The following is a 14676-nucleotide window of genomic DNA, read 5'->3' on the forward strand; positions in this document are numbered from 1 at the left end:
TCACTTACTGAGCTGTTTGCTGTCAGTTTGATAAACTCAATGTTTTCTCTGCTGCAGATCTAACAGTTATACAGAGCTCATGAATATGCTGGACTACCTGGCAGCATGCCAAGTAGTCCTCTAATGATAATCTCCAGTGATTTTATCAAAACTACACTAAGCAGTCCAATAAGTGACACATCACTGGAATTTGGATCTCTGCCTTTTACACTATGCTGTGCTCCGATAAGGTGGCAAAAACTGGATGACAGATTCCCTTTATTATGACCATACAGACAACTTTTAGGCCCCCTTCAGATGTGTGTATAAAACATGTACATGTTACAACGAAACCAGGGTCATCAGTGTGCCATCAATGTACCAATTGTGTGCCATCTGTGTTTTTACGGTATGGCTAAAGAAAAAAAAATATTACAAAGCTTCTATACTTTCAAAGTTAGACATTTTCAGCACATGGATAGCACACAGATGCCATCCGTCTGGTGCACTGGCGGACACAGATGGAAGAGGGCCCCTGTGCAAGAACAGTAAATGGGCCCTTTAGTGTAAAGTACCTCATCATAATGTGCAATTGCACTCCTTACATCTTGACCCCTGAGCAGCTGCACCAATTATATGTCCGCCCCTGGTCTGCAGTATGTATTTTCACAGACCCATAGACATATTAGCTTATTAGCTCTTGTCACGTGTGCTGCCAGAATAAAATGGACATGTCTCCATGTGGTTCACACGTACAACCGGTGCCCGTAAAAATACGGACATGTGAGTAGCCTCATAGGTTATAATGGGTACTTATTGCATCCATGAAAAAAAAAGATGCCATACATACCGGAAACACAGACATGTGACGGGGGCCTTAGACATGGCAAGCATTTGGCAATCATTCTAAGGGTACTTTCACACTTGCGTTGTTTTCCTTCTGTTACAATCCGCCCAATTGGAAAACAGCGGAATCCGTTAACGGATTCCGCTGTTTCCCATAGACTTGTATGGTTGACGGATTGTACCAAAAGGACCTGCGTTGCTTCCGTTGGGCGACACTCCGTTGCTTCCGCCCAGCGGGAGGAACGCAGCATGTAAAGTTGTTTTGAGCAGCGGAATCCTCTGGATTTCACTGCGCATGCTCTTTTTTTTTTTTTTTTTTTTAAATCACAAACTTTATTTTGGCTCGCGGTGGCCGAACGTTCAGCTGAGCGCCCGGCCGTCGGCAAGTGACAGCGCTCAGCTGAGCGACCGGCCGCCGGCATGCCCAGCCACCGGCAAGTGACAGCGCTCTGCTGAGCGCCCACCCGCCGGCATGCCCGGCCGCCGGCAAGTGACAGCGATCAGCTGATCACCCGGCGGTCGGCTGCAGGGAGGGATCAGCTGATCACCCGACGGCCGGCAAATGACAGCGCTCAGCTGATCACCCGGTGGTCGGCTGCAGGGAGGGATCAGCTGATCACCCGGCGGCCGGCAAGTGACAGCGCTAAGCTGATCACCCGGCGGTCGGCTGCAGGGAGGGATCAGCTGATCACCCGGCATCTGGCAAGTGACAGCGCTCAGCTGATCACCCGGCGGCCGGCTGCAGGGAGCGATCAGCTGATCACCCGGCGGCCGGCTGCAGGGAGCGATCAGCTGATCACTCGGCGGCCGGCTACTGGGATCGATCAGCTGATCACTCGGCGGCCGGCTGCAGTAAGCGATCAGCTGATCACCCGGCGGCCGGCTACTGGGAGCGATCAGCTGATCACCCGGCGGCCGGCTACTGGGAGCGATCAGCTGATCGTTCACAATAGTCTGCCGCCGGTAAAACTGTAAAAAAAAAAAAATCAAAACGGATTCCGTTGTTTTGCAGCATCCGTTGTGCCACTATATGCAACACATCCGTTGCATCCGTCACACAACGCAATGCAATGGATACCGTTCAACGCAAGTGTGAAACTAGCCTTAGAAATGTTCTACTCAATCTCTCACAAGGACTCTTTGCTATAGGATGCTCTTTGCCTTTGGTCAGCTGATGTTTAAGACATTTGTTGCAGAGAAGTTATCGAAATCTGAACTATTAAAATGTTTGCACAGCCTTCTAGAGCAGTTCATATTTCCCTACCATGATCTACACTACATAATTTAGTATAGATGAATTTCAGAAAGATCACTAGTAATAGACAAGCATAATATTGCATGTTATGTATTTTTTCTATTGATTAATTAGATAACTGCAAATAAAATAGTTTTAGTCTAAAATGTCTATTTTTTTGCAAAATTATGAAATAATTGTAGAATCTCTAGATTTTGTCTAAAGAAGAAATGCCTAATTGTATAAAATCTTATAATCCTATACAGAAATATCTGTCAACTTATTTTAAACTTACAGTACTTTGTGATACATTTATACTATTGTTAAACACCCAATTATAGCCTTCTGCTTTCTTGTCTCTCTTTTACCTACCTGTAAATTGTGTTGTCCTGTTTGCTGGTGACAGCCTTAAGGTCCGTAAGCTGCAGGAAATTGTCATGAAAGTAATGTAGGTGTAATATACACACCAACAAAAAAGAAGTTGGGATAAAAATACGAGTGAACAAATCTGCCAAAGTAAACCTTTCTAAACCTAGATCTGCTAGCCTGAAAAACAAAAAGGAGTCCATTTAGTATCAGTGTAAGACGGAGGAATGCAAAACATCAACAGGAATAGAATCACATACATAACTTTTTGACTTGTTTCATAGTATAGTAAGCTTTTTTTCTGGGGGGGATGGTTGTGGCTAGATGTAAGTTTGATGTCTACAACAGTAAATTAGGAGAATGGTCACAAATGTGCACCTAGCCCACCTAGCATAATTGACAACTCGTCAAGTGTCCCTCCTGCCTGTAGCTGAGAACTCACACTGCTCAGTGCAAGCCACAGCTATTACTCAGGCTGGGTGGGGAAAAATTATGTACACTCTTACTGGTGAGCTCTCTCACTCGAATATGGTATCCAATTTTGGCCTCCACATTTTGAAAAAGATATTTGGGAGTAAATGGGGCTTTACACGCAGCGATATCGCTATCGATATTGCTGGTGAAAGCACCTGCCCCTGTCGTTTGTGCGTCACAGGCATCACTGCCCGTGGCGCACAATATCGTTTGGAGTTGTCACACGGACTTACCTGCCTAGCGACGTCGCTGTGACCGGCAAACCGCCTCCTTTCTAAGGGGGCGGTTCGTGTGGCGTCACAGCGACGTCACTAAGCGGTAACTTTTTGCTATTTTTTCACCTTTGTTTTTGGAACTGGGAGCAAGAGGCAGTACATTTGTGATATACTGTCTAGCAGTTTAATGAATATACAGTGGCATGTAAACCTTTGGGCATCCCTGGTCAAAATTACTGTTATTGTGAACAGTTATGCAAGTTGAAGATGAAATTATCTCTAATAGGTATAAAGTTAAAGATAACACATTTCCTTTGTATGTTAGACAAAAAATAAATATTTTCATTGTTTATATTTAAAAAATTACAAAAAAGCAAAATGGGCTGATGCAAATGTTTGGGCACCCTTGGAGATTTGTGTGTTCAAATAACTTTGACCAAATTTCACAACTTTATAAAAACCCAGCCTCCTCTAACACTGTGTCAAAAAACAGCAGCTATGGGTACTTCTAAGTAGCTGCCTACCACTCTGAAAAAGGTGGAACTAGCTGTAGTACCCGGGCGTTTCCCGGGATAGTAACTGTCTCTCTCCCAGATTCTGTCTCTGTGTCGCTGTCTGTCTCTCTTTCCTTGTCTGTCTGTGTCTATGTCTCTGTCTGTCTGTTTCTATCTGCCTCTTTCCAGGTCTGTTTCTTTCCAGGTCTGTCTCTTTCACCACCTGTCTCTTTCCCCACCTGTCTCTTTCCCCACCTGTCTCTGTCTGTCTCTTTGCAGGTCTTTCACTTTCCAGGATTACCACAACCAAGTCCAGGATCAACCCCAGCTGGGTAAGAAGTGAATAAACACCACAAATTGCTACAAATCTATTTCAATTTTTATTCATAATAAGTTTCATTCATATACAAAAAACAGAAGAGCCACCTGGGGGGTGCAGTGAAATCCAGATATAATTGCTACAAATTGTATCAACCAATAAAAAGGAACAACCCATCCACATATCATGATCACTATGTCACCAGACAGTTACCACGACTAATGGTTCACATGGCATAAATTATCAGTAGCTAAAATTTAATTTAACCCCTTAGTGACGGAGCTAATTTTCACCTTAATGACCAGACCAAATTTTGCAATTCTGACCAGTGTCAATTCATGAGGTTATAACTCTGGAACGCTTCAATGGATCCTGGTAATTTTGAGATTGTTTTTTCGTCACATATTGGACTTCATGTTAGTACCAAATTTAGGACAATATTTTTTGCGTTTATTTATGAAAAAAATTGAATTTTGGCAAAAATTTTGAAAATTTAGCAATTTTCAACTTTTGAATTTTTATACCGTTAAACCAGAGATTTCTGTGACACAAAATAGTTAATAAATAACATTTCCCACATGTCTACTTTACATCAGCACAATTTTGGAAACAAAATTTTTTTTTGTTAGGAAGTTAGAGGGGTTCAAAGTTTATCAGCGATTTCTCATTTTTACATTAAAAAATTTACAAAACCATTTTTTTAGGGACCACATCACATTTGAAGTGACTTTGAGAGGCCTAGATGATAGAAAATACCCAAAAGTGACACCATTCTAAAAACTGCACCCCCCAAAGTACTCAAAACCACATTCAAAAAGTTTATTAACCCTTCAGGTGCTTCACATGAAAAAAAGCAGTGTGGAATGAAAAAAAGCAAAAATTAAATTTTACCTAAAAATGTTGCTCTAACCCAAATTTATTCACTTTTAGAGGAAATAACACAACAAAATGGACCCCAAAACTTGTTCCCCACTTTCTTATGAGCGCGCCGATACCCCACATGTGGTCAGAAACCTCTGTTTGGACAAATGGGAGGGCTCGGAACAGAAGGAGCAATATTTGAATTTTGGAAAGCAAATTTGGCTGAAATAGATTGCGGGCACCATGTTGCATTTACAGGTCCGCTAAGGTACCTAAACAGAAGAAACCCCTCACAAGTGAAACGATTTTGGAAACTAGACCCCTCAAGGCTTCTATCTAGGGGTATAGTGAACATTTTAGATCCACAGGTACTTCACAGATTTTGTTAACGTTACGTTGTCATATTGAAAATTTTAATAAATTTTCTCAAAAATGTTGCTTTAGCATCAATTTTCTCACTTTTTCAAGAGGCAATTCCAAAAATTTGACCTCAAGGTTTGTTAACCACTTTTTTATGAGCGCGGTGATATCTCACATGTGGTCTGAAACCTTTGTTTGGACAAATGGGAGGGCTTGGAACGAAAGGAGCAATATTTGAATTTTGGAAAGGAAATTTGGCTGAAAAAGATTGCGGGCACCATGTCACATTTGGAGGTCCCCTAAGGTACCTAAACAGCAGAAACCCCGCACAAGTGACCCCATTTTGGAAACTAGGCCCCTCAAGGAATTTATCTAGATGTTTGGTGAGTACCCTGAACCCCCAGGTGCTTCACAGAATTTTATAACGTTGAGCCATGAAAATAAAAAAATAAAATTTTACCACAAAATTGTTATTTCAACCAGGTAGCTTTTTTTTCCACAAGGGTAACAGGAAAAAAATCACCATGAAATTTATTGTGCAATTTCACCTGAGTTTGGCGATACCTTATATGTTGTGGAAATCAACTGTTTGGGCGCATGACAGGGCTCGGAAGGGAAGGAGTGTCATTTGACTGCAAAATTGGCTGGAATCAATAGCGTACGCTATGTTGCATTAGGAGAGCCCCTGAGGTGCCTAAACAGTGGAGGTCCCCCACAAGTGGCCCCATTTTGGAAAATAGACCCCTGAAGGAATTTATCTAGATGTTTGGTGAGTACCCCTGAACCCTCAGGTGCTTCACAGAAGTTTATAATGTTGAGGTGTGAAAATAAAATAATACATTTTTACCACAAAATTGTTACTTCAACCAGGTAGCTTTTTTTTCACAAGTGTAAAAGGAAAAAATTCAGCATAAAATTTATTGTGCAATTTCTCCTGAGTATGCTGATACCTTATGTGTGATGAAAATCAACTGTTTGGGTGCAGGGCTCGGGAGGGAAGGAGCGCCATTTGACTGCACAATTGGCTGGAATCATTGGCGGACGCTATGTTGCATTTGGAAAGCCCCTAAGGTGCCTAAACAGTGGCGGTCCCCCACAAGTGACTCCATTCTGGAAACAAGACACCTCAAGGCTTTTATCTAGGTGTATAGTAAGCAGTTTGAATCAAAGAGTACTTCACAGAATTTGATAAGCTTAGGTTGCCATATTGAAAATTTTCATTTTTTTCACAAAAATGTTGCTTTAGCATCATATTTGTTACTTTTTCAAGAGGCAACAACAAACCGTGGACCCCACAGCTTGTTATCCAATGTCGTATGAGCACAGGGATACCCCACATGTGGCTAAAAACCTCTGTTTGGATAAATGGGAGGGCTTGGAATGGAAGGAGCACCATTTGAATTCTGGAAAAGTTGAAATAAATTGCGGGCACCATGTCACATTAGCAGGGCCCCTTGGGTACCTATACAGCAGAAACCCCCCACAAGTGACCCCATTTTGGAAACTGGATTTTATTCAGGAGTATAGTAAGCATTTTGAATCCACAGGTACTTCACAAAAATGTTGCTGTAGCAACAAATTTCTCACTTTTAGGCTATGTGGCCATGATCCAGCGACACGGCGTCTAGTACAGAGTGTCAACCTTCCTGCAGAGATGTGAGTGTTGTCCACGGGAGAACGCAGCTGCCCATGCCCACGATTTGGGTTCAGGCTGCTGTGGAGCTCTATGCTACCTGCAGAGAACACTCTTGTCTCCGCAGCATAAATTGACATGCTGAGGCTCAGGAAGCTGCGCCACAGGTCGGTTTATGTGGCGGAGAAAAGAAGCCCAGTGGGCATGAGATTTCTAAAAATCCATCCACTGTGCTTCTACTGCACAATGCAGCGCTATGGATGCAGGGAAAACACTCTGCGCCCAAAACGCTGCAAACCCTGATTGTGGGCACATAGCCTAAAATGCTACAATGGATGAATGGATAGATGTCAAACATATATAACGTCCCACCCCCCTGCATATTCTAAGCTGGCGCCCTTTAGTGCCTTTCATGTGGCACTAAAGGGTGCCTAGCCTTGCATTTAGCCCCCTAAAAAATTAATAATTAAAATAAACGACGTGGGGTCCCCCCTATTTTTGATAGCCAGCTAGGGTAAAGCAGACAGCTGTAGCCTGCAAACCACAGCTGACAGCTTCACCTTAGCTGGTGATCAATTTGGAGGGCTCCCCAGGCGTTTTTTAAAAAAAAAAAACAAAAAAACAAAAACGTGGGGTCCCCCCCAAATTAGATCACCAGCCCAGGTGAAGCGGACAGCTGGGGTCTGGTATTCTCAGGGTGGGAAGAGCCATGGTTATTGGACTCTTCCCAGCCTAAAAATAGCAGGCCGCAACCGCCCCAGAAGTGGCGCATCCATTAGATGCGCCAATCCTGGCGCTTCGCTCCAGCTCATCCCGCGCCCTGGTGCGGAGGCAAACGGGGTAATATACGGGGTTGATACCAGCTGTAATGTCACCTGGCATCAAGCCCTGGGGTTAGTGATGTCACGGCATCTAAACAGATACCCGACATCACTAACCCAGTCAAGTAATAGAAAAAAATAAAGACAAAAAAAAAATTTATTTGAAAAAAAACTCCCCGAAACATTCCTCTTTCACCAATTTATTGAAAATAAATACATTTCGGTCGCTGTAATCCATTTTGGAGGTCCCTCGGCGACTCTGGACCTTCTAGAATATGGGGGGCACGTTCAGGGAATGTATCCCCCATTTTCTGGAAGCGCAAGCTCTCCATGAGCAGTGTGGGTGCAGTAATCTGAGAATACTGCACTCACACTGCCCCGGTCCAACTTAGGGCAGAGTGACCTGTAGTAACCTCATTCCAGAATATGAGGGGCACGCTCACAGAACGTACCCCCCATTTTCTGGAACAGCAGTCTCTCCATGTGAGGAGTGTGGCTGTAGATCACTGCACTCACTCTCCCCCGGTCCACAGTGGAGCAGCCTGTGCAGCAGCGACATCAGCGTCCCTCGGCGACTCTGGACCTTCTAGAATATGGGGGGCACTTCAGGGAATGTATCCCCCATTTTCTGAGCTCTCCATGAGCAGTGTGGGTGCAGTAATCTGAGAATACCGCACTCACACTGCCCCGGTCCAACTTAGGGCAGAGTGACCTGCAGTAACCTCATTCCAGAATATGAGGGGCACGCTCACAGAACGTACCCCCCATTTTCTGGAACAGCAGCCTCTCCATGTGAGGAGTGTGGCTGCAGATCACTGCACTCACCCTCCCCCGGTCCACAGTGCAGCAGCCTGTGCAGCAGCGACGTCAGCGTCCCTCGGCGACTCTGGACCTTCTAGAATATGGGGGGCACGTTCAGGGAACGTATCCCCCATTTTCTGAGCTCTCCATGAGCAGTGTGGGTGCAGTAATCTGAGAATACCGCACTCACACTGCCCCGGTCCAACTTAGGGCAGAGTGACCTGCAGTAACCTCATTCCAGAATATGAGGGGCACGCTCACAGAACGTACCCCCCATTTTTTGGAACAGCAGCCTCTAGATGTGAGGAGTGTGGCTGCAGATCACTGCACTCACCCTCCCCCGGTCCACAGTGCAGCAGCCTGTGCAGCAGCGACGTCAGCGTCCCTGCTTGCAGGGATCCAGCTGACAGCCGCTGTCTGCGCATGCGCCGCCAGCTTTCAAGAAGGAGGGGCGTGATCGCGGGGACGGAGCACCAGCAGCCAGGTAACGTAAAACCGGGGGCTGGGGGGGGTGACGGCGGGACCTTGGGGACAATTTTCTGCCGCATGTGACGTGTCACATGCGTCAGAAAGAGCAGGATGAATGCGGCCGCGCGCTGTGCGCCGCAATCTTGCATGCTCCGCGGGGGGGGGGGGGCTTTGGAGGGGGAGGAGGAGCGCTCTAGAGAACCGGAGGGGGCTCCGGTAAACCAGAGGGCTCCGGTGGACCGGAGGAGGGGTCAGGGGTAGGACATTTCCCTCCGATCTGAAATGTTTCATCATTTCAGATCAGAGGGAAATGAATGCACTGGCAGCGGCAGCAGCAGTTTTCAGCGCGCGTCGGCGCCATCTTGCAAGCTCTGGAGAACCGGAGGGAGCTCCGGGGGACCAGAGATCTCCGGTGTACCGGAGGAGGGATCAGGGGGAGGACATTTCCCTCCGATCTGAAATGTTTGATCATTTCAGATCGGAGGGAAATGAATGCAGAGCCGGCGGCGGCGGCAGTTTTCGCCGCGCGTCGGCGCCATTTTGGATGTCCGGTGGGGGTGGGGGGGTGGGGGTTGATTTCTCCGGTACCGGGGGCTTTGGGGGCACTAGGGGCTTATATTTCTTTATCATCTGACATGTTTGATCATGTCAGATGAGAAAGAAATCAGTATTATTTGCCATTTTTTTTTTTTTTTAATGTTGTCGCCGGTATACGGTGTATACCGGCGATCACATTATCGGGGTCCAAAAAAGACACCCGGATTCATAATCTTGGGGGTCTCAGCTACCTCCGGTAGCTGAAACCCCCGAGATTTTTCGTCACTGGGGGGCGCTACAAGCTTTTTCCGGCCTGACGTCTCAAGACGTCGGAACAGAATAAGTACCCTGTTTTTCCGACGTCTTGAGACGTTAGGCCGTCGCTATGGGGTTAATACCGCCATATTTAACACCATAGTCCATTAAGGATCTATTGTATGTTCAATTAGTGATCCCAAATTAGTAGATGAATACACAGTATTGTTAAATAATGGTGACATATACACAGTATATAGTGGAAAGATTATGTATCTTACTTTTATCTTTATAAAAGCTTACCAGAATTCAGCTATATTGTGTACTCGAATCAATTTCCACTTAAACCGTGTATATAGATAAACCAACAGTACATTAATCAGTCACACAGCTGACACCTAGTAACTAGTATGTCTATAACAGTTACATGGACTTGTAAAGCCACCATATCAGTGACGACAGCTGTCAGATATACACTATACTATATCATATCTGGCGTCACAAATATCGTTTCCAATACTGATCAGTTTACATAAATAATTGAATACCTGGATAGGTGGTTCCTGAATGGATTCTCTAGCCACGCGTCCCGCCACCCCTAATGTACGTTTCGCCGCTCGCTTTCTCTTTTGAGAAAGTTGATCCTGGACTGGGTTGTGGTAATCGTGTTTAATGAAGTGTGCACAATAATTTTGGACCTTTAGTTGAATAACTTTCTCTTTCCAGGTCTGTCTCTTTCCACGTCTGTCTCTTTCCAGGTCTCTCTGTCTCTTTCCTCATCTGTCTCTTTCCAGGTCTGTTTTTTTCCAGATCTGTCTTATTCCCCAAAGATTATAGATTAATGCCCCCCATCACCATATAGGTGCTCTGGAGAAAAATATAGTAATCTCAAGGAGGAACTCCGGCACACTAACCCAAGGGGAGGAAAAGAACAAGAAAAAGAAAAACAACGTCCTTGCAGTCAAATAAATTTTATTGGTGTACAAGTTGAAAAAAAATGGTCAATCTGACATATTGATCAGTCTAAAAAAATGACGTTTCAACCTATTCAGCTTTCATCAGACAGGGCTTAGTTGGGTCTCTTACAGTGAAGGTGTGTAGTACCCGGGGAGGCAGCCAGATGCTTCTCAACCATCCGTTACTTGGTTGGGATGGAGCCAAAAATAAAGATAGCACTTAAAGATATGTGAAATGCCCAGAAAGAATGTATTTTTATAATAAGCGGGTCTGTGAAGGAATAAGAGAGGACATGAGGACATACAATGAAAGGCCCTGAAGGGCAGGAGCAGAATCTGCTGCCAAATGTGCTGTTCGCATGTGTGTCCCGCTGTCCGCATGTGTGTTCTCATAGTTTGTACAGCAGGCTGCCTTTTCTTAATATAAACGGAGGTTCCTAATACTGAGGTCCACGCATGCTATAGCTCATATTCATCTTAACCTGCTTGATCTGCAGGCTGTTGTCCTTGTTAGGCATATTTAGCCTTAACAGCAGGCTTCTGAGTCTGATCTAATTAACAGGTGTCAAATCGTGTGTCGATATTCTGTCGCAGACCCACATATTATAAAAATACATCCTTTCTGGGCATTTCATTACAGATCTTTAAGTGCTATCTTTATTTTTCGCTCCATCCCAACCAAGTAACGGTTGGTTGAGAAGCGTCTGGGTGACCCATCCCCCGAGTACTACTCACCTTCACTGTAAGAGACCCAACTAAGCCCTGTCTGATGAAAGCCAAATAGGCTGAAACGTCATTTTTCAGACTGATCAATATGTCAGATTGACAATTTTTTTTCAACTTGTACACCAATAAAATCTATTTGACTGCAAGGACGTTGCTTTTCTTTTTCTTTTCCCTTGGGTTAGTGTGCCGGAGTTTCTCCTTGAGCTGTCTTATTCCCCGTCTGTCTCTTTCCTCGTCTGTCTCTTTCCAGGTCTGTCTCTTTCCAGGTCTGTCTCTTTCCAGGTCTGTCTCTTTCCAGGTCTATCTCTTTCCCCGTCTGTCACTTTCCCCGTCTGTCACTTTCCCCGTCTGTCTCTTTCCAGGTCTGTCTCTTTCCAGGTCTGTCTCTTTCCAGGTCTGTCTCTTTCCCAGTCTGTCTCTTTCCCCGTCTGTCTCTTTCCCCGTCTGTCTCTTTCCCTGTCTGTCTCTTTCCCCGTCTGTCTCTTTCCCCGTCTGTCTCTTTCCCCATCCGTCTCTTTCCCAGTCTGTCTCTTTCCCCATCTATTTTTATCTGTCTCTCTGTCTGTCTCTTTCCCCGTCTGTCTCTTTCCTCATCTGTCTCTTTCCAGATCTGTCTCTTTCCCCGTCTGTCTCTTTCCCCGTCTGTCTCTTTCCAGTTCTGTGCCTTTCCCAGCCTGTGCCTTTCCCCGTCTGTGCCTTTCCCCGTCTGTGCCTTTCCCCGTCTGTGCCTTTCCCCGTCTGTGCCTTTCCCCGTTTGTGCCTTTTACCCGTCTGTGCCTTTTACCCGTCTGTGCCTTTTACCCGTCTGTGCCTTTTACCCATCTGTGCCTTTTACCCGTCTGTGCCTTTTACCCGTCTGTGCCTTTTACCCGTCTGTTTTTGTCTATCTCTCTGTCTCTTTCGCCATCTGTTTCTTTCCAGGTCTGTTTCTTTTCAGATCTGTCTCTTTCCCCATTTGTCTTTTTCGCCGTCTGTCTCTTTCCCTGTCTGTCTCTTTCCAGGTTTGTCTCTTTCCAGGTCTGTTGCTTTCCCCATTTGTCATTTTCGCAGTCTGGGTCTTTCTAGGTCTGTCTCTTTCCAGGTCTGTCTCTTTCCAGGTCTGTCTCTTTCCTCGTCTGTTTTTGTCTGTCTCTTTTCTCATCTGTCTCTTTCCCAGTCTGTCTCTTTCCAGGTCTGTCTCTTTTCAGGTCTGTCTCTTTTCAGGTCTGTCTCTTTTCAGGTCTGTCTCTTTTCAGGTCTGTCTCTTTTCAGGTCTGTCTCTTTCTCCGTCTGTCTCTTTCCAGGTCTATCTCTTTCCCTGCCTGCCTGCCTGTCTCTGTCTGTCTCTTTCTTTGTCTGTCTCTATTTCTCTGTTTCTTTCCCCATTTGTCTCTTTCTAGGTCTGTCTCTTTTCCAGGTCTCTCTTTCCCCATCTGTCTCCCCATCTCATTTCCTGTCTCTTTCCCTGTCTGTCTCTATCCCCATTTGTCTCTATCAAAGTCTGTCTCTTTCCTCATCTATCTTTGTCTGTCTCTCTGGCTGTCTCCTCTTTCCCTGTCTGCCGGTCTCTGTCTGCCTGTCTGTCTGTCTCTTTCCCCGTCTGTCTCTTTCCCCATCTGTCTCTTTCCAGGTCTGTTTCTTTCCAGATCTGTCTCTTTCCCCGTCTGTCTCTTTCCCCGTCTGTCTCTTTCCCCGTCTGTCTCTTTCCCCGTCTGTCTCTGTCTCTTTCACTGTCTGTCTCTGTCTGCATCTTTCACGGTCTGTCTGTCTCTATCCCTCTGTCTCTTTCCCTGTCTGTCTCTCTCTGTCTCCCCACCGACATCATATTACCTCACACATAAGCTTCTTATACTAACAATGTCTTTTGTTCCTATAGCAACCAATCACAGCTGCTATTAAAACCAGTAGTTCCAGTCTCCATTTACTTTAATGGAGGCATGTTTTTTTGGAGAGTAACTGTAAAGCATGGGGTTAAATTTCCCAGTCAAAACATAGTCTTTGATGTTCCCTGGATCACATGGAGTGTCTGTGCAAAATTTCGTAATTGTAAATGCGACGCTGCGGATTCCTTTAGCAGACATACACACATACATACTGTACATACATAAACACACACACACATACATACATACGCGCAGCTTTATATATTAGATAACAGTAATTTTGACCAGGGGTGCTCATACTTTTACATGAAATATTGAAGTCATGCCATAAGACCACATACTGTATCAATCTTTTTTTTTTGGGGAAATGATTCCTAATTTCCTTATTAAAACACATACTTGTTAGGGCTCATTCAGATGATTGTTCCATTTGTTCTGATCAGTTCCTTTTTTTCGGACCAATTGACAAGACCAGTTTTTAATGTGTTTTGTGTAGGATCGGATGGCACATAGAAGTGCTTCCATGCACCATCCGTGCCCGTATGTCCGTTCCGTTATTATGGAACATGTCCTATTCTGTTCTGCAAATTGTTGACTGTGAAACAATACAAGTCAATGGGTCCGTAAATACAAAGAAGTGATAGGGAAGCACTTCCATGTGGCTTCTATCTATGGATGTCGCTGTGTGGATGATGAGCGCTGTCTTCATGAGGTTAGCTAAGTTCATTACCTGTAGTGATGATTTCCACTGAACTCGTGACATCAGTGCTCGTCACTGACTTCCATGCCACTGGCATTCTCGCCTCATGTCTTGAGGGCAGCCTGAGGCTGTGACTAGCGGTTACGTCACAGGGTCCTGCGATACTTCGCATGAGAACGCGGCGGTCATTGAACTCTGTGATGAGTGCTGACATCACAAGTTCAGTGGAGAGCATCATCACAGGTAATGAACTGAGCTAACCTCATGACGTCAGCGCTCGTCATCCCCTGCAGTGACCTGGCCTGACCTTATGATGTTAGCTCAGGTCACTGCACTGCTCTCCCAGCCAATGGGGAACATTCACTGGGAGAGTGAGTATGGCTCATCGTGGGACCCCCTTATTGTATTACACTGGACCCGGATTTGTTTTTTCTTTTCAATAAATTGGTGAAAGAGGGAATGTGTTGGGGAGTTTTTTCAAATAAAATTTTTTTGTTGTCTATTTTTTTTTTATTACTGACTGGGTTAGTGATGTCGGGTATCTGATAGACATCGTTACATCACTAATGCCAGGGCTTGATAGCAGGTGATATTACACAGCTGGTATTATCCCCATATATTACCCCGTTTGCCACCGCACCAGGGTAATGGGATGAGCTGGGGCGAAACGCCAGGATTGGTGCATCTAATGGATGTGCCACTTTTGTAACAGCCGTTGCCTGCTATTTTTAAGCTGGGGAGGGTCCAAGAACTGTGGACCTCCCTATTT

General features: G+C 45.2%; 1 protein-coding gene across 13 annotated transcripts in view; it reads right to left on the reverse strand.

Annotated features, from left to right (window-relative positions):
• PIEZO2 (piezo type mechanosensitive ion channel component 2) overlaps nt 1-14676 on the reverse strand; it is a 630266-nt gene that overhangs the window by 226896 nt on the left and 388694 nt on the right. For all 13 annotated transcript variants that reach the window (XM_075314549.1, XM_075314558.1, XM_075314555.1 and 10 more), the window contains one exon: nt 2432-2605. In XM_075314549.1, the coding sequence (XP_075170664.1) occupies nt 2432-2605 (174 nt within the window). The remainder of the gene's footprint in view (nt 1-2431; nt 2606-14676) is intronic.

This window comes from Anomaloglossus baeobatrachus, chromosome 6 (assembly GCF_048569485.1).
Source record: "Anomaloglossus baeobatrachus isolate aAnoBae1 chromosome 6, aAnoBae1.hap1, whole genome shotgun sequence".
Lineage (NCBI taxonomy): Eukaryota > Metazoa > Chordata > Amphibia > Anura > Aromobatidae > Anomaloglossus > Anomaloglossus baeobatrachus.